This window comes from Leptodactylus fuscus, chromosome 2, assembly GCF_031893055.1.
Source record: "Leptodactylus fuscus isolate aLepFus1 chromosome 2, aLepFus1.hap2, whole genome shotgun sequence".
NCBI lineage: Eukaryota > Metazoa > Chordata > Amphibia > Anura > Leptodactylidae > Leptodactylus > Leptodactylus fuscus.
The window spans coordinates 202,820,405-202,845,583 of NC_134266.1; the positions used below are offsets into that span (position 1 = coordinate 202,820,405).

General features: G+C 37.8%; 1 protein-coding gene across 3 annotated transcripts in view; it reads left to right on the top strand.

Moving 5' to 3' along the window:
• Positions 1-25,179, top strand: part of PCDH9 (protocadherin 9) — a 1,631,603-nt gene that overhangs the window by 610,670 nt on the left and 995,754 nt on the right. Inside the window, exon 3 of one of the 3 annotated variants that reach the window (XM_075265430.1) lies at positions 17,448-17,548. The exons of the other annotated variants lie outside the window; for them this stretch is intronic. Within the exon in view, the coding sequence (XP_075121531.1) occupies positions 17,448-17,474 (27 nt within the window). The 3' untranslated portion in view covers positions 17,475-17,548. Of the gene's footprint in view, positions 1-17,447; positions 17,549-25,179 lie in introns of those variants that run through there. 3 annotated transcript variants of the gene reach the window in all.

The following is a 25,179-nucleotide window of genomic DNA, read 5'->3' on the forward strand; positions in this document are numbered from 1 at the left end:
GACTCATGCAGAGACCGTGCGGAAAGCTCACGGACCCCATTATAATCTATAGGGTCCCTGTGCTTTCACTGTACATTGCTTGTCAATGAATTTGGTAGTCCGTTTGGGGGAGTCCCCATGTGGACTCCCATGAATGGATTACCGACGCAGACATGAACCAGGCCTAAGATCTTATTCACACATCCGTTTGCTTTGAAAAAATAGGTGATCCGTTTTTCACAGATATGAAAAAGAGATCAACCAAGGACAGCACAAGAGCTAAGATCATGTGTTGTATGTCATTAACATGACCATCACATGTCTGCTAAAAGCTATATCATTCTGGAGTCTTTATTTTTATATATTTTTTTACCAAGTATGTTACCTAGAGTTTTACTTTAATGCCTAAGCGATGCCATATAAACACAATGGAGAAGGTCAAATTAACCAAAACTGGGGCCACGCGGTGGCTCAGTGGTTAGCACTGCAGCCTTACAGCACTGGAGTCCTGGTGTTCAAATCCCACCAAGGGCATAAAACCATCTGCAAGGAGTTTGTATGTTCTCCCCGTGTTTGCATGGATTTCCATCCCATATTCCAAAGACATACTGCTAGGGAAAAAATGTACATTGTGAGCTCTATGTGGGGCTCACAATCTACATTTAAAAAAAAAAAAAAAAAAAAATTGACCAAAACTGTATCTGAGGGATCGGGTATCATTTTTGGAACGCTCTAGTTTTTATGTTAAAAATTCACTACTATTTGCTTTTATTATTGGTGTTAAGCTTTCTAAAGGTGTCCAAGCATTGGAAGAAGTATTGGTAGCTGCATTACCTAAAAGAAGAAAGTTAATTCCTGCATGTGTTGTATGCAATTACAATGTAGGAATTATAGAATATGGAGTCAATTGCTAGAAGATTCCCAGTGACCATTATAGATATCCCTGAGCAGGAGATACATCATGCAAAGCCCTCTTCTTACAGGCTGGTGGATACTGGCACATATGCAGATCTGAGTGTACTTATACGGCTCCATCAACAGACTACACCAGAAACTGCCAGCCTATCAGTACAGGGCTTGAGATGACATATCCTATTTAAGGACATCAATAACACCAGATTGGGTCTGTTCACAACCTGGCCATTGTGACACTGCTGCCACCTCAATGACACCTACAATGTAATATTCATACAGCTCATATAAGAAATAAGATGTCTTATTTTGCATAATGTATCTACTAATATCACACCATTAGAAAGCTAAACACCAACACCTAAAGCAAGTGTAAGCATTTTAGGGCCATGGAAGTATCTGACAAGATCCCTTTAATTACTCAGCAAACAGTAGTGCATGAAACATAATCCTAATAATATTGATAACATAATAATAATAATAATAATAATAATAATAATAATAATAATAATAATAATAATAATAATAATGCAACATTTTTTATATTATTTCATTGTTCAATGAATGTTTAAATGACTGAAGTCAGAAAGTTTTGTTACAGTTATTAAATCTCCATCTCGGGTGCTTCCTTGAACTAAAAACCTTGGTAAGAAACCTATGGGTCAGCTAACATAGCCATCTTCAAAATAGACTTGTCCTAAATTATGTCAGAAAAGCAATTTACAGATTGCTTGAGATGCTCTTTTTAAAGAGAGGTTCAAAAGCATTGAGGACATCCTTTATACAGGTCATTTGTCAGTGGGTCTATGCAGCGTGCAGGGTGTAAAATAAGTTTTAAATTGATAAGTTTAACCTTCCGTGTGCGTAATAAAAATGAAAAGAACTGGCACATACTGTAATTGCAAACAAAATTATTGCTCACATATTTCTTAAACAGTTCGGTGACATATAAAAAGAGATGAAATTAAAGAGATCAGTCTCTCTTTCTAATGGCGATTTAGCATCTAATGGATCAGATTAGGTAGCACAGACAGAGCAATTTGCTATGCAAAACAGACAACCTACTGCGGAGTTTCGGAGCCTTAATAGCTGTATATCTCCAAACTGATTTCTAATTAGCCGTGATGATATTCATTTACAAAAACAAAAACGTATTAAAAAAATGACAAAACTTGACCAAGGGTAAGGAACTGAAAGACTGAGAAAGCTATCTGAGCTGTTCAATCCCATGTAAATTCATCCCTTATTCTGCAATTAATTAATTTCTTGTCCTCGTACAGTGTAGCATTTCTTCTTCAAAAGATTGATTTGCCTCTCATTTAAATGTTTGCTTGAAAAATCTTCAAGTTTTTACATGCACCAGTTTCCTGCTTTACATATTTCATTTTCTCAAGATCCATTGTGTTGTGAGAGTTAGTTGGCACAAAGCCCACAATTAATGATAAGCTTTCCCTTGTCATAGCTTCTTTGCATCGCTGTACACATTTATAAGAAAAACAAAATGAATCCGCTATCTAAATTTAGATTTGGAGTGCAAGTTATTATTATTTTTTTTATTATTTCAGGATTTTAGTTAAAGCTAAAGTATATATACATCTGGTACAGTTCAATGTGAAAATCTTCATTGTACCTACTGAATAGACCATGCTTAGATACGGTCCTCTGTCTCTCCTCATTGGCTCTCTACAGCTCAAACAAGACTAATCTGGAATACTGTAAAACAATATTGCCATTACATGCAGTGGGACATAATACATTACATTCATCATATGATGTTACATTTATGACATGTGCTTCGATTAAAAGATTGTAGAAGTTCTAAACTGTTCAGTGACTGCATGTACTGAGCCTGCCAGAGGCGACATTGGAAATAGCATAGTGGAGTGAAGTCTAACATATACATTGATACTATACTGTAACAGTGAATGTAAGGAACATAATGTGCAGAAAAGGACCACATAGCAAAACTTGAAGGGGTTTTCTAGGTTCACAATATCGATGGCCTATCCTAAATATAGGACACTAAGATTGGATATAAGGGGGTGAAAACTCTTCGAAATCTGCCAATAAGATGTTCAAAGTGAACATGTCCCTGTATTCCATCTACTTAGTACATGTATGCTATTGCAGCTTTGTCCCATTCCCGTTGACTCTTACAGACATCAGATGACCAGCCGATCTAATATTGAAGGTCTGTTCTAATGATAGACCATTATTGCTGTGGACCCAGAAAACCCAATTAATCGGAATCCCCAATGGAGGGAACAAACACTGATATTCAGCTACACAAACATTAGACTCTTGCTACAAATAATCTATAGAGAACATCCAAGTCTGTCCCAAGAAGCCTCTTTGATTAGGTGCTTAAATGTCCAGAACTCTACGTAATCCACTGGTCAAATATAGGTATGACAATTGGTATGTTTCTATAATTGTCACCTGACATATATTTACAGGGGTATTCACCTCTCCACTATACGCCATATATTCTTATCAAGTTGTGAACTTTTCGTACACTGTACATCTTTAGTATAAGATTTCTATATTTATGAATGGTGCAATCCAATAAAAGAGCAAGGAAGCAAATATCAGTTTGGTCTAAAAGGAAATAAGACTATTAAAAGAAGTATATCAGGATTCAATATTGAATTACCTAACAACCATTTCTGGATTATTTGTTATATATAATAATCCCCTATTCAATAATACTACCATTTAGTATCCTCATGCATTGTGCATATAATGTAACCATATAAAGTAACCTCCACATAAGAATGCAATTCAGTTATCAAATAAGACCACCATACAGAGACATGCCAATAACATTATGTAATTCTCTGACAAGAAGTGGAGCACTTTCCATAAAAAACAAAATGTATGTTTTCTAATCCTGGATAACCTCTATGCCGTGAGTGATGATTTTTTGCTCTTGGAGATGTAATTTTTATTTTATTTTTTTTCATTTCTATTAGGGATGAGCGAGTAGTATTTGATCGAATACTACGGTATTTGAAATACTCGTACTGAACCGAATACTACTCCCTATTCGAATGGAAAAATTTGATGCAGAACCAGCATTGATTGGCCGAATGCTATACAGTCGGCCAATCAACGCTGGTTCTTCTCCTACCTTTAGAAGTCTTCTCCGCGCAGCGTCCCCGTGGTGTCTTCCGGCTCTGAATTCACTCTGCCAGGCATCGGGCCTGGACAGAGCTGACTGCGCATACCCGAGCTACAAGAAAATGGCCGCTTTGACTGTAAGCGGCCATTTTCTTGTAGTGCGGACATGCGCAGTCGGCTATGTCCAGGCCCGGTGCCTGGCAGAGTGAATTCAGAGCCAGAAGATGCCGCAGGGATGCCTCATGGAGAAGACTTCTCGGAGAATCCAGCCTGACCCTCACTCGTGGACCTGGTAAGTTCTATTTGATCGAATGTTGCCTACCCCTGAAACGAGCATTTTTCCCCCATAGAGTATAATAGGGTTCGATATTCGATTTGAGTAGTCGAATATTGAGGGGCTACTCAAAACGAATATCGAATATCGAACATTTTACTGTTCGCTCATCTCTAATTTCTATGCATTTCATCATTAGAGGGTTTGTTCAGTTTCAGCCAATAAATGTTGTCTTTTAATGAAATGTTAAATAATTTTTCAGTATACTTTCTGTATCAAATCCTTATGATTTTCTAGGTCTTTGCTTTCTATGATTCATTGCTTACTTCTAATGGATAAAAATCAGTCCATGATCATGTGATAGGCAGTCCATGATTATGTGATAGGCAGTCCATGATCATGTGATAGGCAGTCCATGATCATGTGATAGGCAGTCCATGATCATGTGATAGGCAGTCCATGATCATGTGATAGGCAGTCCATGATTATGTGATAGGCAGTCCATGATCATGTGATAGGCAGTCCATGATAATGTGATAGGAAGTCCATGATCATGTGATAGGCAGTCCATGATTATGTGATAGGCAGTCCATGATCATGTGATAGGCAGTCCATGATCATGTGATAGGCAGTCCATGATTATGTGATAGGCAGTCCATGATCTTGTGATAGGCAGTCCATGATCTTGTGATAGGCAGTTCATGATCATGTGATGGATACACAGGTGCACAGCTTGTTACATTCACAACTTAGTAAAAAAAACACCAAGCTATGTACCCCTTGTGCATGGAAGGGGAGTAGATAAGCTGTGACATCATCTATTGACAGTAGTATATACATGATGGATATTATGTTGTATTATCAATACATACATTTTCTTCTATTGTAATCCCGTCTGTGATGTAAAAATGTACAAAGAAAACTTCTACAGAATTGTAGTGTCAATATATTATTACTAGGCTTAGTGGAAGTTGTGCAAATCTCAGGACGTAGTACTTGTTTCAAAATCTAATTAGTGAAAGGGAAATAATATATATATATATATATATATATATATATATTTCATATAAAAACTTGGTTTAATAAAATAGGTCATTTTCTGATGATACATTCCCTTTAAGAGTAACCTCATGATCAGACATTGTGTTCTATTATCTCTTGGTTTCAAAACTATGTAGTATAGATAAGATGACATTTGAACAAGGCATGTTTAGCTTTTTCAGCAATGGTAATAATGATACAGAATGTCTGGCAGAATAAAAAAAAAATCCTTGTCCTCATTCACTGAGTTTGGTTAGTTTAACGTCACTGAGCTCTTGTTATTTCCAAGACTTCCTATCCTATATCCAACTTATAATAAAAGAGCGGCACAAGCTGAGCTGCCAATCATATGTCCATCAAGTTAACAGAGGAATTGCAGCTGTCAGTGTCAAGCCGAACAGTTGGAAATAGATAGAGGGATAAAGTCATTTATATGGTGGCAGTGCGGAGAATGGTGGCTTCCTTATCAGTGGAGAGAATGTGCATTTTAGTGGCTTCTATAATACGATATCCAAATGCTTATCTATGCAAAAGTAGATACATTAAACAGATAGCAGTTATTCTCAAGTGAATCCATTTCCTAGCCTATCTATCTTTCCCTGACTATTTTTCAAGAAATATAATTTGGTATACTACATGTGCTCTCCGTATCATAGAATGCTGCTAAGCACTGTTAACAGTATATGTAGTAATGATTAAAATAGACTGTGCACTGCGGGATACTGGTAAAATTTCCATCAAAAAATGCAGACATGGTAAGAACAGTAAAAATATTCAAATGTATTATAAGACAGATAGTTTAGTGAAATGGTATCATACTTCAGGATAAGGAGTTTCTTATAAAAGGAGAATAACAAAGTCTGACACCGGAATTTAATGTCTACAAAATCAATACAAAATAAGTAGCTAGAGACATAGATAGACAGACAGACAGACAGACAGACAGGCAGACAGACAGAAGATAGATAGATAGATAGATAGATAGATAGATAGATAGATAGATACAAATTCCAGAGGCGCACCAAAAAATTACCTGACTCGGCTAGTGGGTGCAAATCATAAAGATCTGGCATATGATCCATGGTAAGTAATGCAAAAATTGGACAGCACTCTGAAACTGTGAATAAAATGGGTGAAGATTTATTCCATTGCAACGTTTTGGTCCTAATACTACAGGACCTTTCTCAAGCATCAGAAAGGTCCTGTAGTCTTAGGACCGAAGTGTTGCAATGGAATAAATCTTCACCCATTTTATTCACAGTTTTGGAGTACATTTTTTGCGATCGATAGATAGATTGATAGATGGAAAGATAGATAGATAGATAGATAGATAGATAGATAGATAGATAGATATTGTAGATAGATAAGTAAATATAGCACATATGGAATGTACCCTCTTTTTTGAGGAAGTATCTGAAAGAGAAGATGTTCTCCAACAGTTGCAATGACTACAATACAGATCTGTCTTCCCAGGATCCAACCTATGCTTTTGTTCACCAGGAACAGAGATTTAATTTGTTGTACTAATCCTGTATCAAAATACCTATATGGTAACTTGTTGCTGCCCCTTCTGGTTTAAAACACAATTCATCCTTAGGCTGGCGCCGCAAAAAAAATTATGATTTTTTACAGTCAAAGTGGATGAGAGTCTAGCAAATCTCATGCCCACTTTAGGTAAAAAACGTGCTGTGCAAACACTGCAGTTTCCAAAACCAGCACAGTTTTGGAAATTGCAACATGTCAATCATACCTATGGAAACGCCGGCAGTTTCCCCATAGGTATAATTGAAGCAGAAAGTCCACAGAGGAAAACTCTGCAAACTTTCTGTCTAAAATACTGCGGTAAGATGTGTTGCTGCTGCGGTTTTTCCCACTGCTCTTTTTTGCTGCAGGACGACACATGGGGCCTTACCCATAAAGTGTTAAATGACAAACCTGACTTTTCTACATGTGAGTGCACAGTATCTAATAAATGTTCACTTCCTCCTTGAACTTTATAGTCGTACAGTCAGGCACTTTGTTTAGTAATTTGGAGGAATGTAGAACATGTTGACTGTGGAATGTTTTTCGTTTGTTTAGAATTGAAAAGCCTACTTAACACTTAATGTTTTATATAAGCAGACACAAAAAGTACCAAGGGGTCAGTATTTTTCCTGTACAATGTTACATCACTCTATTCTTTCTACCTGTGCGATGCTTTATTTACCCATTGGACTGAATAAAGATTTCACTTTTTTGGTACTTTTGGAGTACTTCTTGCTTCCTGAAGTATACTCAGGATTTTATCTGTAGCTGGAGACCTGCATTCATCTTCCATTTACAGCATCTATCATCTATCTATCTATCTATCTATCTATCTATCTATCTATCTATCTACATTACTGCCATATGTGACAAGGCAAACACTTTAGATGGGACACTACCCTACAAAGACTCACCTCTCTCTGGGCTTTGGACTCCAAATAAATTAAAGGGAAATGTAGTTCAGCCATATTATGGTTATAATACACTGCAAATAGTCTCCTTTATAAATGAATTCAGTGGAAATGTAGTTGAACCATATTATGCTCTAATTAAAACCAGTCTTGGGTAGATGATTGGCATGGAAGAACAAAATGAAGTCAGCCACTCTCCCATTTGTACAACGAGGTAAACATATCTATCTATCTATCTATCTATCTATCTATCTATCTATCTATCTATCGATCCATGTATCATCTATCTATCTATCTATCTATCTATCTATCTATCATAAAAGGGTTAATAATTGCAATGGCGCACATTGAAATTCCTTTGCCCCAGTGAAGATGCTATGAGTGCCCTGCCAAATGATCCTTATATTATTTATAGGACTATATCTCCAATGTGGTAGTTGGGCCATCGGATACTTTTGTCCATTGACAATGCAGCCTGTGCACCCCCTATTTATCTGGCCAATCAGATAAATCCATGGACAATATCTCACTCTACTTAGAGGCACAGACAATGAAATGTAAGAGTTGGACTTGTGTAATTATAAATTCCATTTCTTTTGGACTGTTGTGTTCTTAAAATTATACACTCCAGTATGTGAATACCCGTATGCTTCAATTTCCAGCCTTACAGACTTTCTCAATAAATATCTTGGAAGTTTTGCCTTATACACTGCTGTAAAATATAATGGGCAATAAAATCACTAATGAGTATGATCATGCTGAGAGCTGATGGTGCTGTAGTAGATTTATACTGTAGTTGCATTGAATTAGCTTTCCCATAAAGTTGCACCTTGATGTTGTGCTTTAGGGCTTGTTAACTGCAGACTAAAAGCAGAATTTACTAATCCGTAAATGGCCCGAAAGCAAAACTTTCCAGGGACACAGGTGGCTAGTTGATCAGATTTAGAAGATGCTAAATCCAAAAATAATCCAAGTAGCTACTTACAACAATCCGTATGATACAAGAAGGACTAAATTGTGGGAGATTATGTGAATACAACATATCTACTGCAAATGTGATGTCCTTCTGGAAAGCAGATAAATCTGAAGGTAATGTGATAAACAGTGACAAGATAAACTGCATGGACTAGTGCACACCTCATGATCTCTCGAGCAAATATATAACCATTTTATCTACAACCATTTGCCTGTTTTTAGTCTAGGCATTCTAAAAAAAAAAATCAATGTTGAATTATTATTAGAGATGAGCAAATAGTATTCGACACTCTAGTTTCGAATACCTCGCTCCCATAGGAATGAATGGAAGCAGCCGATCACCAAGGGGTTAAGCGCCGGCCACTTCCATTCATTCTCATGGAGTGAGGTATTCAAAACTAGAGTTTCGAATACTATTCATTCATCTCTAATTATTATATAAAATATCTTTATCTGTTAAATGGTTAAATGATAAAAATTAAAATACTTACAGATTTTACTAAAGATTTTACTGCATGTGGCACCCATTGAGTTCCTACAATTTTCTCTAGTACAGGATGGGCCATAAGTATGGATTCGACCAGGGTGGGCCATAAGTATTGACACATGACCACCTTCCCATTGAAAAAACTAAAGTTGAATGCAAAATGGTGGCTTTACAGATAATGGCCATGGACTTCACCCAGCCTAAAATGATTCCCCCCTCCCATTTACTAATATGCCACAAACGGTAAGATGATATCAGAAACCACTTCCATTTTATCTGGGTGTATCCATACTTATGGCCCACCCTGTAGTTACTGCAGGCTGTGAATATTGCCATGTTTCTATGATGGTGTGAAGGAAGAAAGAGTTGTGTATTGGTAAACAGATCTCCAATTCCTTTAAGACATTATGGTGTCTTTGTAGCAATTATTAGGTTGAGTCAGGTATATTGTAGACTTTCATCCTTACCAAATGTATTAGAAGTAAATAAATCACGTACTATTGGTTTCTGAAATCTTTATCTTTTAAGCTAGGTAGGGTACGCTATAAAATACATTAGCAAATACCTTCTTTGGGCAAGGAACAAGGTGTAATTAGGTAAAAAAAAGAAAAAAACATGTTAATAACAATATGCAAATGAGCCCCAAGTGTCCACAGGGAAGTCCAACAAGTACCAAGTGCTCAGTTTCTCTTCGATAGTCCCTGAGTGAGTAAGATTAGATAGCAAAGAGACTGTCATTAAAGACATAGGGGGCGATACAGGGTAGACATGGCGTTATGGAAAATAGCTTGAGTACTTTCCGCCATCAAAACTGCCAATAACTAGTTGCGGCTCATTTGCATATTAAATAAAAGTTTGTTTTCTCTTTAATTAGACATCAGTACACACCTGTAAGGTATGTGTGTTAATGTGTTTCACACTCCTTCCAGTCGCTGTAATTAGTTTAATGGTGACAAAAAACAAAAAAATGACAGACTCCCTTCAAACGCTGTCAGCTATCACCGAGGCACTTTCTTACATCCAGTATGTTAATAATAATTAAAAGAATTATGAAATATGCATAATTATGACTTCTATCAATTTCCAGAAAATATGAAAAATGCATAAAATGTATATTGATGTTCTTTAAAATGCTTGTCAAATTAAACAAAAAATTTGTTCATTTACATCTAATTTTAAAGTCATTATCATTTAATGAATATCTGTTAATGATAATCAGGGCTTAATGACTATCAATGATAATTGTGTCTAAATAAATGACATTGACAATTTCATGTGAATGATAAGAATAACAGACATTTGTAAAGCTTGTCAAGTATTTTGCAAACAAGATTTTATTCATATTTATGATGTAATGATGCATAACTGCAGACGACAGTCCTGAACGCTAAGTCGGATATTGAAGGGTTCTTAATCCTTAAATATAATATAATAATAGATATAGAAAAGTAGAGCGAGCACATATCAGAGGGCATAGATATGGACATGTCACGGTAACTGCTGATATTTATGGCTTTTCCGGTAACGACCACGCAGTTTTGCACACGTGTTCTTAAAGGTAAAACTTTGGCATCACCAGTTAAGTGTAAAACAAGATAAAGAAACTCTACGCTGCACATTGTGTAACTCTGTATGCGATGATGAGATACACTGAATATGTGACAATGGGTGGACATAATGGGTGGTCTCTCACTTTTTGTCGTTATGGTTAGTCATAACAACTTAGGGGGGCATTCACACGGAGTAACGCCGGGCGTGTATCACAGCCGTACACGCCGGCATTACGGCAGAATGCTGAAGACTTCCCATTCACTTCAATGGGAGCGCTCGTAACAGCGGTGTTTATGAGCGCTCCCATTGAAGTGAATGGGAAGTCTTCGGCAGTCTGCCGTAACGCTAGCGTGTACGGCTGTGATACACGCCCGGCGTTACTCCGTGTGAATGCCCCCTTAATGTGGCATATAGAGCTAGAGTGCCGCCATAAGAAAGAAAAGGCGTCTGGAAAGTATCAGTTCTGGACCATCAATAGACGAAGACCTTGTTGAGGAAAAGAATATAGTAGAGAGAAATTTTTTAATAGTGTCCATAACACAATGTGTTTCTGGGTAAGAGGCAACATGGTGGCTCAGAGGTTAGTACTACAGCTTCGCAGTGCTAGAGTCCTGGGTTCGAATCCCGCTAGGCGCAACATCTGCAAGGAGTTTGTATGTTTTTCCCTGTGTCCTCCCATTCTACAAAGACATAATGATAGGTTAAAAAAAAAAAAGTACATTGTGATCCCTACATGGGGCTCACAATCTACATTAAAAAAAACAAAAAAAACAAAAAACAAATGTGTTTCTCTGTAGAAAGACCCCTTTATCGAGTGTACAATGGTGCGAGGGGGGCAGATACTTTAAAAAGTATCTGTCCTTTATCAGCTTATTGACTATATGTAGGTAATATATGGGATAAAGTACACCCTTGTAGGGCCTGACCCCCCTTATACTCTTATATATGATTTAGTAATGATTAAAAGTGTAGATATATTTAAGAAGAGGTTAGGTATCTATCCTGTAAAGCAGAACATACAGGATTTCTGAAATTAATATAGAATATTCATTCTGAGATCTATTCAACTGGCAGTAGTTTTTCTCACTTTATGGCAAATCTGGTCTATGCCCTCAATAGGTGCTTTGAATAAACTTGGAACACCTAAAAGGTCAATTTTATTGGACTTTAGGCCCCCATACATATTAGAAAAAAATTGACTGAATCCATCAGGACCAGTCACTATCTCATATATAAAGGGGCTTCTACTTTTTTCCTGACAGATGATGTTGGGGAAAGGATAAGTTGTAATGAATTGCTATGTCTGATCTTTTTGTTTTCTCAAGAGATGCCACCAAAGGAGTCTGGCTCAGACTTACTTCATGGTCTCCAATGAAAATATAATTGAGTGTGTTTACTGTATATGGGAGGTTGGGAGGAACAGCCCTCAACCAAAAAAAATGCTCAGTAGACAAGTGACTAAAAAGTGGAGTCACCTTAAGGGAGCCTTCACACGGAGTAAACGCTCTGCTCATTCTGAACGTAAAACTTGTTCAGACTGAGCGGCGATAAAACAGATCCCATTGATTTCTATAGGTGCCGGCATACGTGCGCTCCCCATTGAAATCCATGGGAAGCTTTTTTACCTATTGCTTTCAATGTGATACGCTTTCAATGGGATCTGTTTTAACGCCGCTCACTCTGAACGAGTTTTACGTTCAGAATGAGTGGAGCGTTTACTCCATGTGAAGGCTCCCTAAAGGTGCTTTCACACGGAGGAAAATGGCGCTGAATTTAGTGTGCAATCCACGTCAGATTCAGCGCTGAAAAAAAGCCTCCCATTGACTTCAATGGGTTCCTTTTTCTGCTAGCACTGAAGTTAATAGGAGACTTTTTTCAGCAGAAAAAGGAGCCCATTAAAGTAAATGGGAGACTTTTTTTCAGCACTGAATCTGACGTGGATTCCACACAAAATTCAGTGCCATTTTCTTCTGTGTGAATGCACCCTAAGAGCTTTTCTTCAAGCCATTGTAACTTATGAAAAAAAAATAAAATTCTGTGGATTTTACAGTACTCTGATATGTTTCTAAACTGCACTATGAATCCCATTCATTCCAGTGTAACATCTGCCATTGCACTTATTTGCTGCACAGGAAATGCAGATCGGCAGTGGATATGGCCTTTTAGAGCTAAAGAATCTATATCAAGCCGATCTATCAATGTAATGAGAACTAAATTAGTTAGGAACGTTTCTTCATAATTTTTGTTGCCCTGGTGTAAAACAAAGTACCGATGGGTTGTCTGTCTTTTTACGGAACTGGCCTGGGCACTTGGTTTCGATAGGGAGATAAGATTGTCATCCCTTTGTGAACTTATGCTTATGATAACCTCTGTGAAGATATATATATATATATATATATATATATATATATATATATATATATATATATACACACACACTTTTCTTCTCAGTAAAACAATAAATTGTGTGTGTTTCATTCCAGTCACAAGAATAAATAAAAAAATAAATAAATATCTCTCCCTCTCAAACATGCAATCTCTTGGGTTACTCGCTGCTAAGCTAATAACTAATATTTTGCTGCCCTCCGGGGAACGTTGACACCCTATTAGAGGGTTGAGACCAATAAATCAATTTTTTTAGTCTGTGCAGTATTAAATCTTCAAAACATCTTATAGTGTGAGAGCCAAACTCCGCTGTTCTGTTTGGATTATGAAAGCATATTGGCCATAAAGAACACAAACAGTTGGGAATGTCAGATTTGCTTTCCCTGCTGAAGTTTTGCCTTTACTAAGTTTAATATACTTTTCTGTTTAGAAAAGATTTTTTTTTTCTCCTAGTGATGTATGTGTTTTATTGCATGAAAGCGTGAAGCTAAGATTTTTTTTTTAACTTTTTTTTTAACAGACATACAGTGACAAAAAATAGCAGCATTCTTTAACACTGTAAATGTGACATACGGAAGGAAAGATTTGTTTATACACATCTATCTATTTATGCAACCTAAATAAATTTTTCAGTGTAAAGCCTTTATTTCTTCACAGGTGGAAAGTTAATTTTGTTACACAACCCATACATCAAATTAACCTAGTTATGGCGGACCAGTCATTGTCATGTTGTTATACAGTTGCATCAAATCTAACCATGCTAGAAAATACAGTGTACAACTCAGTGGCAGACATACCATACAGTGGGGCAAAAAAGTATTTAGTCAGTCACCAATAGTGCAAGTTCCACCACTTAAAAAGATGAGAGGTGACTGTAATTTACATCATAGGTAGACCTCAACTATGAGAGACAAAATGAGAAAACAAATCCAGAAAATCACATTGTCTGATTTTGTAAGAATTTATTTGCAAATTATGGTGGAAAATAAGTATTTGGTCAGTAACAAAATTTCATCTCAATACTTTGTTATATATCCTTTGTTGGCAATGACAGAGGTCAAATGTTTTCTGTAAATCTCCACAAGGTTGGCACACACTGTTGTTGGTATGTTGGCCCATTCCTCCATGCAGATCTCCTCTAGAGCAGTGATGTTTTGGGGCTGTCGCTTGGCAACACGGACTTTCAACTCCCTCCAAAGGTTTTCTATAGGGTTGAGATCTGGAGACTGGCTACTGATCACAAGAACGGTGAGCAAAAATCCCAGAACCACGCGGGGGGACCTAGTGAATGAACTGCAGAGAGCTGGGACCAATGTTACAAAGCCTACCATCAGTAACACACTACGCCGCCAGGGACTCAGATCCTGCAGTGCCAGACGTGTCCCACTGCTTAAGCCAGTACATGTCCGGGCCCATCTGAAGTTTTCTAGAGAGCATTTGGATGATCCAGAAGAGTATTGGGAGAATGTCCTATGGTCTGATGAAACCAAACTGGAACTGTTTGGTAGAAACACAACTTTTCGTGTTTGGAGGAAAAAGAATACTGAGTTGCATCCATCAAACACCATACCTACTGTTAAGCATGGGGGTGGAAACATCATGCTTTGGGGCTGTTTCTCTGCAAAGGGGCCAGGACGACTGATCCGGGTACATGAAAGAATGAATGGGGCCATGTATCGTGAGATTTTGAGTGCAAACCTCCTTCCATCAGCAAGGGCATTGAAGATGAAATGTGGCTGGGTCTTTCAACATGACAATGATCCAAAGCTCACCGCCAGGGCAACTAAGGAGTGGCTTTGTAAGAAGCATTTCAAGGTCCTGGAGTGGCCTAGCCAGTCTCTAGATCTCAACCCTATAGAAAACCTTTGGAGGGAATTGAAAGTCCGTGTTGCCAAGCGACAGCCCCAAAACATCACTGCTCTAGAGGAGATCTGCATGGAGGAATGGGCCAATATACCAACAACAGTGTGTGCCAACCTTGTGAAGACTTACAGAAAACGTCCGACCTCTGTCATTGCCAACAAAGGATATATAACAAAGTATTGAGATGAAATTTTGTTACTGACCAAATACTTATTTTCCACCATAATTTGCAAATAAATTCTTACAAAATCAGACAATGTGATTTTCTGGATTTTTTTTTCTCATTTTGTCTCTCATAGTTGAGGTCTACCTATGATGTAAATTACAGACGCCTCTCATCTTTTTAAGTGGTGGAACTTGCACTATTGGTGACTGACTAAATACTTTTTTGCCCCACTGTAGGTGCAATGATGAAATTGCAAAGGGATACAGTAGGTAAGGGGACTCAACCTTACCTGGAAGGCAAAAAACAAGCAAACACCTTTTTCTATTACATTGTATGGGTCTGAGCTAATGAATTTATACTATTTTTCACACTTACTAGCAATTTCTAGGCAAGTTTTATGATGAGATATTGGACAGCAAGTGCTTTGGTACAGGGACCCTCTTCTGTCCATCTCTGCCCCGGATTACCACTATAGCATACGCTAAGGAGAACTATAAGCAAGTATATGGCCCAATGATTAAACTAATAACAACAACACAAAGAGTACCGTAAAAGTTCTAAGATGTGTGACGTTTAATATGCTTCAAAAATCCTTAAATATTTTATCAAATAAACTTGACCATCTTGCTATTGACCCATGAGATGCTCTGAACCAGCAGCATGTTTGAGTATATTGGCGGAAATTTATTAAGACTGGCATTTACACCACCACTCTTAGGCTAAGGTCCAACATAGCGGACTGCAGCAAAAAAACATTGTGTGAAAAACACGCTGGGGTTTTTCTCATAGTGCTTTTCACAGAAAGTCCGCGGAGGTTTCATCTGCAGACATTCTGCTTCAAATATAGGGAAACCACATTTTTAGAAATCACAGCGAATATTTTTCCACAATGTGTAGATGGGATTTGATGGGATAGTGCATGTATGATTTTGTGAATTTCGTATGATTTATTAGGAGGGATACTTGACATAATCTCTTGCTCATCTTGCTGTTTCATAAGCAATTTCACCAACATTGTCATTGCATAAATTTGTCAGAACTTTTATTTAGGACATTATGAAAGCTGTGATGTTAGTTTCTATTGACAACACCTCCCCCAAAAGAAGGAGACCATTTTTTATCATTATAAGAGGGAAGACAGACAGGTTGGATGCTGAAAATATAGGTGCCAGGGTGTAATGAGTGCTTTACTGAGGTACTGGATCGGATATGGTTCAAAACATAAAAAAGATATGTGAGAGGAGAGAGATTGTGTGTCAGATGAGCTGTAGGACATGGCAGAACCTATTATGACTATACAGTAGTGTAGTCAGTTGAGCCTGCAATGAGATCTGTACATGTGTGGTGTGGAGGGAACCAGTGAGTGGGTATTATCAGTGAAAATGTAAGGGATTGGGAAAAAGACAGCAAGTAATTTAATTGCTCATTGTTTCATGAATAGGTGTCATGGACTGGACCCCAGACTACCATAGGATCCTCCGGTGGGCCCAGGCTTTGACACAATAACAGTCCAGCTGAATACTACTAACTACTAATATCTACTATGGTCTATTTCCTGCGGGCCATCTAGTGGGCCCAAGGTATCTCAGTCTGGCACAAGACAAGGATCACCCTAACTTACCTAAATGACAAACATCCATTGTATCACACTATGATGATGTGACAACTAAGCAGAGATTTTATGTCACACTGACATTTGAGTAGAGGAAGGAACGTGTGGACCACTCTGTATTAGTGACCACAGGTGTTGCGTCCAATATAGACAATGTGATTACCAATACAAGAAGTCATTAGCATATTTTGAGCAAGAGGCGTCAGGGCATGTATACGGGAGGATATAACGGGCAGCAGTAGACAGTAACGCATTTTATTCTTATTACATTACAGTTTACAGAAAAGTAATACAATTTGTTCTGCTTTTGTCGGATACTGCAGTGAATAATATCCAGATTGAGCAGAATTTATCTAAATACGTCGTCTACATTGTAGCTTTCCATATTCTGCACCATCATTTGGCACTGAAGTCTTCTAATGCTGCAGTTATTTCCCATTCCCTGACTGGCCTAGGTTAGTATAGCACAATGAAGCACACCTCCTGCAATTCTCGAGTCCTTAATATCACCATTTGTCTAAATCTAATGTGCTCCATCTGTATATACAAATTACACACAATGGTTAAAGACGTCTAGCTGCCTATTATTATGCCATGAAAATATCAATGCAATCGGCTAATTCGCTGCTCTTTTCTCTCTTTTTCAGGTATGTTCACAATGTTCTTTCTCCTGATAATCCGCTGTCCATACCTGCGAGCCTGTGTCTTGTTCCAAAGCTAGTATGTTTATTCTGCTTTTGTGTCATTTGGACTTTACATCATTTCCGTGACTTTTTTATTACTAATAGTTTTAGATGTGAATTTGTTGTCTGTGTTAGTTTCTTAACTATTAGAGTGAAGCTATGGATAACATCTCAATGTTTCCGCGTTGTGAGATGTTACAATGAATTTTAGCACATTGATATATTTAGCATTTGTTTCATAATAATTCACTGTAATCCTTGAAGCAATAGTAAAAGAAAACACCTCCTCTCACACCATCTTTTGCTTTTTATTCCTGTACCCATGAACATGTTATTCCTCTAACACTCTTAAGGATTTAGTAACATTTCCCCCTAAAATAAAGTTAAACGGACATATCACTTTTCCTTACATGTCTATTTTAGTGTATATGTGTATTCTTCATGAAATAACATAATGTAGATCTCTACATTGTGCTGTTCCTCTGTTGTTCATCCTAGAAATGTATGAATATATTAACATCTGGATGTTACCAGTTGAGGGTATGTCCCACCTCACGTTGATACTGTCCAGTCAATGCTGCTAGTGCCAGACTGTGTAGGGACAACCCCAGTTAGACAATGGGAATAATGGCACCCAATTGTGTATATTGATAAATATTCAGGAACAATAACCGAGGAATAGCATAGCACAGAGATATGAAAAATGGTCCAGAATTGGGATTTCATGGGGACCTAAACTATTTACTAAAAAAGAGAGGTCAGGAGAGTTCACAGGGTCTCTTTAAAAAAAAAAAAAATAGAAATCCATATGTTCTGTGCACCTGGTGAAGAGTTATCAGTGCCTGTACCATAGCACTTCACCACCAGAAAAGCGTTTCTGACAGTCAGGCAGGAACGCCCTTCCTCACAGCAGCCTCTATAGTGCTGTACTGGGTGGGGGCAATCCTTACTGCCCAGTGATGACGCTGAGTGAGGAGAGTTCCTCACCACTCTCACAGTACAGCGCAATAGACGCTACTGTGAGGAAGGGCGTTCCTGACTGACTGTCAGAAATGCCCTTCTGACAGTGAAGAGCTATGGTACCGGCACTGGTAGCTCATCACCAGGGGCACAGAATGGGAAAGCCGATTAAGTTAGGCATGGTAATGGTTTCCAATGGTAGTTATCATTTAAGCTCTTTTAGATCATCATAAATCATAAAGGACTGAAAAGATATTAAAGAATATTATACAAAAGGGCAACATTTTAGGGGGAAATAGGCTTCTGAATATATTTTACTCCCAAATCAAATGTAGAACAATAGCCATTCTCAGCTTCAATTTTGTTCCATATTCCAACATGGATCTTAGGGTTTGCACAGTCATTCTTCTATCTATCAGAGGAATACACAGACATGTTCTTCATAGTAACTTCTGTGAAAATGATAGCCCAATTATACCAAGTGGTATACACTCAGCACTCAGTCCACAGCTTACGACGGAGGTGTTATAGGACACAGTTCTGTCTCTCTGTATCTGTGTTGCCTAATACAATTACAACTTTCATTATATCAGCTAGATGGAAAAGTTCTAGACAAAATGTTGTTCCGCCAGTATTGTATATTCCTTTTGCATATATGCACACTACTGTATTATGGATTCAGGTTCCATGTATATTTAATGCTACACTGATATGAGCCCACACTGTATTTACAGTATAAGTACCTCTTATTTTATACATTCATTTTTTTTTTTTTGGTTTGTTTCAAGCAGAGTCTCTAAGAAAAAAATGACATGCTGCATTGTATTTCATAACGAAAAGTATTCAAGCCTTGAAGGGGACTTGTCACCAAGTACAAAATACTAAAGGCCATCATTCAGTATGACATCACTGGATTGCTGCTAAGCCTCTGGTGTTTTTTATCTTCTTGTTCAAAAGATATAGGCCTTGGAAAGATATATAGAAATAACCTGTTATTGTCCAAGTTGGTGGTAACTAGAGATTGGCGAACCTCACGAGATTTGTTGTGAAGAATATTTGTGAGGTTCGGCCCTCCTATTCAGCACAAACTAAAATTGCTATTGTTATACTTTGGGGACTTTATAGACCCCAAAATGTAATAAATGAAGATATCTTGTTTTCTCCACAGTCGCCTTTAGACCACTTCCGGCCTTTGACTCATGCCATTTGCAAAGGGTGGTCACCGATGAGGCCTGTGTTTAGGCCTCAGTGGTAATATAGGGAGCATTGATGTAATGACGCTACGACCTATGGCCAAGAATCTTTGGGAAAATTTAGGTTAAACCTGGTTCTAACTAGAGATGAGTGAACACTGTTCGGATCAGCCGATCCGAACAGCACGCTCCCATAGAAATGAATGGAAGCACCTGGCACGTACACTTTGCCGGCGGCCGGCCGGCATCACAGGTGCTTCCATTCATTTCTATGGGAGTGTGCTGTTCGGATCGGCTGATCCGAACAGTGTTCGCTCATCTCTAGTTCTAACCAAACCTTTATTTTCTATGAGAAAATACTTGGAGACAGGTCATCTTTAAAGGATTAGTTCTAGGTTAGAATACAGTCCTCACACAAGAGCACCATGCTGCGGCACATAGGCCATACTTACGGAACTTAAACATTTTCTGATTCTTAGCTTTGAAATCTTCTATGAACCCTTATATAGAATCTGAAGGTGATCATACACCTTTAATAGCTGTAGCTGATTCTTGTGGAGCCGACTACTATTCCTCTTACCTTTCCATACACACACGCTTAACTTGGCAGAGTATATATGACGTCCTTGCAAAGAAACTACCCTATCAGGGGGCAGATTAGTTGTAGAAAGAAAAATGAAGTGCAGAATGTCTGCTCAAGACAAATCCTTTAATATGAGCAACTCATAAGAGCAACTGGCAAAAGTTTTTGTGGTTGGTGACTCCCTGTCATTTGTGTTTATGCAGCAATGTACCAAACATCACATTCGGGGTGAGGGTTTTATTACTTGGTACACTGAATATAAAGGCTCTCCTGCCACATCTCCTTCTTTATATTTGTGATAAAATGTAACAGCATTCATACTTTTCTGTTGTTTTGCTTCCTTTAAGCTGTAATAGATCTGTCACATGAGAATTTGTGCACATCGTCTAGGAATGCTTGATGGCTGTTAAAGTATTTACAATCTCTATTTAATAACAGCAGCAAACAATCCCAGATTGGCTGACTTCGAATACCTGAGAAAAAGCCAAAATAGAAAATTGAGAGTGATTGTCAAGTTCATCAGATCTAAAACAATTGTGGCAAATTAGAATTATCTGTAGCTGCAGAAGTAACAGATTGCATTATAAATCATCATATCATTGACAGACAATTACATTGAAAACTTTTCATGCATAAGGCAATTGCTCTACTTGTTTATCAGGAAAACATACTCTTGGAAAATATGAGTAGTCAAATGTATAAGGCGTGAAGACATCTGAATTGTTCTATCTACGCTCTGGGTAGCTTTTTGATTATTAAATAAAAATGTTTTGGATGGTTTTATTGTCAGAGATAATTATTTTCTAGGCATATTGTTAACCCTGTGCATGCCCACGACATAAGAAAATAATATTGCCAAAATCAAAAATATTTAGAATCCAGATATACTTGTATAGTGAGATATGGATTGATTCTGCTATTCTGTTGTATTAATATGTTTTATATTGATTTGTATTGCCTTACGCCAGAGTATAGCATGCCCAGACTATCAGTTCTAGTTTTCAAGGGCAAAGCAGCATTTTTAATATTTTATATACCAGTTATTGTTCCATAGACAGACAATGAAAGTCATATATACACAATCTATGGGGCGTATAACAACTAAGCTAAAGCTTTCATACTGGTACTCAGTTGGAATCTAGGAATCCTCCACATCACATCTGAGGCATATAGTTGTATATATTTTTTTTCATTCTGAGAAACATATACTTGGCCATATGCTACAAATGTATTCAACTGCACAGCAGCCCTCCATTCAGTTCAATATTTCTACTGTTTTTCCCCAGAATAGATGATAAATGACACTGGAAACCTTCATACTTACTAAAATGGAGATTCCAAGCCCCCAGAAATACCCAAGTGCTTGATCAGACACCTATGCATTGAATAGAGTAGCAAACACATGCATGACCACCACTTAAGTCTAACTCATTCTCATCATGGTCATGCATACAGGAGGAAAGGAGGGATCAGGTTGCCAAGTCTTGTATTTAGTGGAGGTTTTAACAGTGGGTTCCCAGTCATCAGATATTTATTAACTTTCTTATGAATAGGGGATAAATGTCCATATGTAAAAATCCTTTTAGCAAGCCAAGCAATTAGGCAAAGCTCTAGGGTAAATTCACACAACTGACTGCATCCAAGTAATGTTTGGTTAACATCTGCATTCATATTATATCTGGGGGACCCCCAGAATGGAATACCAAACGTAATTGCAAGCACTGTGCAGTAAAACTACATGGACCCCATAGACTATAATGGGGTCCATGTGCTTGCCGAATGCTGCCCGCACAAATCATGCAGACAGGAAAGTAGATTGTGAACTACTTTCCTGTCCACATGATCCCTATGGAGATCTGGCCGCAAGCACACAGACCCTATTATAATCTATGGGGTCCATGTGCTTTCACTGACACACCGCATACAGTTGCGTGTGGCATTCCGTTCGAGGAGCCCTCATGTGGACTTCCCTGGACGGAATATTAATGCAGATGTGAACGAGGCCTTAGAGTCTGAGTGTATCATGGAATGCAGCTGGGTGACATTCGGAGTGACTGTCAAGAGTAACCTAAGAGCATTCTGTGATGTATTCACGTCTATGGGATCTCCAAATTCATTCATTTCCAATAACACAAAGCAGAATATGACCTGTTTTATAATCATTTGTGTTATAAGAACAGTATGGATCCTGAAGCCTCATAGATTTTAATGCATCATGATGGTATTTGGATATCATCTACATTCCATGATAAACTTGGTCCCCAACACGGATACACACTCAGTCATGTACATGGGCTCTTAGTCTCTTAGTGTCAATTCTTTGGCACTTAGCATATAGTGAATTGCAAAAGGACCATAATCAAGAGACCGACCTTCACCCGATAAGGTTAAAGTTCAGAAAACATAACGCTTTTCTGGCATCAATGCCCTTTTTCAAGTGTACAGGAACTGAATCCAGCCACCAACAGCAGTTCATGTACACTTGAAAAAGGACATTGTTCCCCAAAACCTGTTGTGTTTTCTGAACTTTAATAAAGTGGGTTAACCTTATCGGGTGAAGCGCGTTCCCTTGATTATGGTCCTTTGCCAATTCATTCTACACCACTGGTGAACTGAACGCTGCAGCATGCGTCTCAACCAGGGAAGAACCCCCTGTGAAACAGTTCCCAGGCTATATTGGTAGTTGTGAATCTCTCACAACTCAACCAGGTGAGACCAATTTGGGACATTGCAATTGTCCCTCATCTTACTTAACCTACTACACCATATACAGCTCGGTGCTGCTCTTGTTTTTTTTTGTCTTTGCATACTTAGCATATAGTAATCTCGACATGGATAAAATATGGAAACACAACATACAACTGTATCTATCCTCACCTTGTTTTCCTTAGTAAAATGTCTTCGTAGATAAAACAGCTCGCTGAGTCTTACAGCTAAATATGAAGGCTGTGTTGCTGGGTACACAAGGCCCTGCCATGTGCATGAGTCTAAAGCTGCAAAGAACAAGAAAAGTCCTCTAATGAATCATAGAGGAGATAAGTCAAAGATGTCTGCACAGACTGTATAGTGTCACAGAGAAATACTTATAGGGCACAATAGAAGCACAGTATGCAATGCCTTATATTTTCCCTATAGATTACATATGAATATGTATATAATTAACCATTACACAGGCTTGAAGTCAGGCAAAGGTACAATGTTGGCACATAGCGGGCTGGAGGCACAGTATTACGGGGCCTTATGGTAATAAATATTATATAATGCCTTGGATTTACATTTCCCATAACACTGTCATCTCAGATTAATATCACTAATTTTGTTACAGTTTCTACTTTTAATGAAATGCACTGGAAGTCCTTTTTATTGCATGGACTATGTCTATCTGAAATTAAAAATAATGTACATAATTTAGATTTAATGCACACGTATTGGTTTATTTCTCAGTTCCCATGTAAAATCTTTTGCAATAAGCTTATAAAGGTACAAGAAAAACTCTACCTTGATAGATGTTATTATGGACTGTAAATCGATAAAATAAATAAATGTACTTATTCTAATGAATCAGAGGCAGAGATGATATAATCATGTACGCACAGAATCAGCACAGTATCCATATAATATGCACCAAAATATAATTCAGAACTGAATCTGCTTAAATGTGCCCACAGGCTCTTTTCTGGCTTAGTAAAAACTGACCAATTAGGAGATTTATGTCATTACTCGTTTTCTCTACTAAGTGGACCAAGATCCTGATTTGTCAGAAATTTGGCAGGAAGGAAAATGCTGTTTAGATGCTGAAAAACAACATAAATATTTTAGAATATGACATGTCATCAGATTTACAGGGATTTACATTTTATGACTGCTTCAAGCATATTTCATATATCAGTCACTTTTCATATATATACTGTGGTGCAGAAATAAAAACACAGCGTAGATATCTAAATACAGTCAATTCCTTACTTTTAATTAGCAGATTTTGTACTGAACAACCAGTAATTTGAATATATTCATGGCTACTAACCTACTAGACTTTGGTATTATAATGACAGGGTTAGTTATAGTAAAACTAACATTTTTCCCCATAGGGAAGCATTGAAGTCATGGTATTACACAATTAAAGGGAAAGTTTTGCCAGGAAATGACCTATCGTTGAAATCACATTTTTATATTAAACATTTGTTTAATAATTTTGTTGATGTTGTCTTTACATTTCTATGTTATTATCTATATTTAAAAAAAATCTCCAAAATCTTTCAATTCCAACTCTTGCCACTAAGCCTAAAATAGATTGTAATTTCCTAGCTCCTGGAGATGGACCATGGGCCATAGATACAATGGTCTGGAGAAGACCCTATTGGCTTCTATAGATAACCCTTGAAATCACCAATTTTGACTGTTGAATTCTGTGACATCGTACACAATAATAGGTGTTATTATTAGAGATGAGCGAGTACTATTCAGATCAGCCGATCCAAACAGCACGCTCGCATAGAAATGAATGGACGTAGCCGGCACGTGGGGGTTAAGTGGCCGGCCGACATCAAAGCGGAAGTACCAGGGGGGCCACACGGTGGCTCAGTGGTTAGCACTGCAGCCTTGCAGCACTGGAGTCCTGGTGTTCAAATCCCGCCAAGGGCAGAAAACCATCTGTAAGGAGTTTGTATGTTCTCCCCGTGTTTGCATGGATTTCCATCCCATATTCCAAAGACATACTGATAGGGAAAAATGTACATTGTGAGCTCACAATCTACATTTAAAAAAAAAAAAGCGGAAGTACCAGGTGCATCCATTCATTTCTATGGAGCGTGCTGTTCGGATTGGCTGATCCAAACAGTACTCGCTCATCTCTAGTTATTATGAATGTGGCCGATACAAATAAATCCGCTACATAAAACATGGATAATACCATAGAAAACTGTATAAAACCTTAACAACAATCTTTAAAATATGTTTAACA